The sequence below is a fragment of the Phaethon lepturus genome, unplaced genomic scaffold (assembly GCF_000687285.1).
Source record: "Phaethon lepturus isolate BGI_N335 unplaced genomic scaffold, ASM68728v1 scaffold29296, whole genome shotgun sequence".
Lineage (NCBI taxonomy): Eukaryota > Metazoa > Chordata > Aves > Phaethontiformes > Phaethontidae > Phaethon > Phaethon lepturus.
The window spans coordinates 1,214-1,437 of NW_010546036.1; the positions used below are offsets into that span (position 1 = coordinate 1,214).

General features: G+C 62.9%; 1 protein-coding gene across 1 annotated transcript in view; it reads right to left on the bottom strand.

Annotated features, from left to right (window-relative positions):
* SRC (SRC proto-oncogene, non-receptor tyrosine kinase) overlaps positions 1 to 224 on the bottom strand; it is a gene marked incomplete at its 5' end in the record, with an annotated part of 4,851 nt that overhangs the window by 614 nt on the left and 4,013 nt on the right. The window contains one exon of the mRNA XM_010289176.1: positions 86 to 223. Coding sequence (XP_010287478.1) covers positions 86 to 223 — 138 coding nt within the window. The remainder of the gene's footprint in view (positions 1 to 85; position 224) is intronic.

Sequence of the window (224 nt, forward strand, 5' to 3'; positions counted from 1 at the left end):
CCGGAGGCAAGTGCTGGGCAAGGGTGGCTGGCATCGGGGCCCCATGACAGTGACACGTTTTCTGCCGGCGGATGCCAGCCCTCACCTGGGTACGGCACTCTGCCCTTGGTGGTCAGCTCGGTCAAGAGGATGCCAAAGGACCAGACGTCCGACTTGATGGTAAACCTGCCATAGAGAGCAGCTTCGGGGGCCGTCCACTTGATGGGGGACTTCGCGCCTGGAAG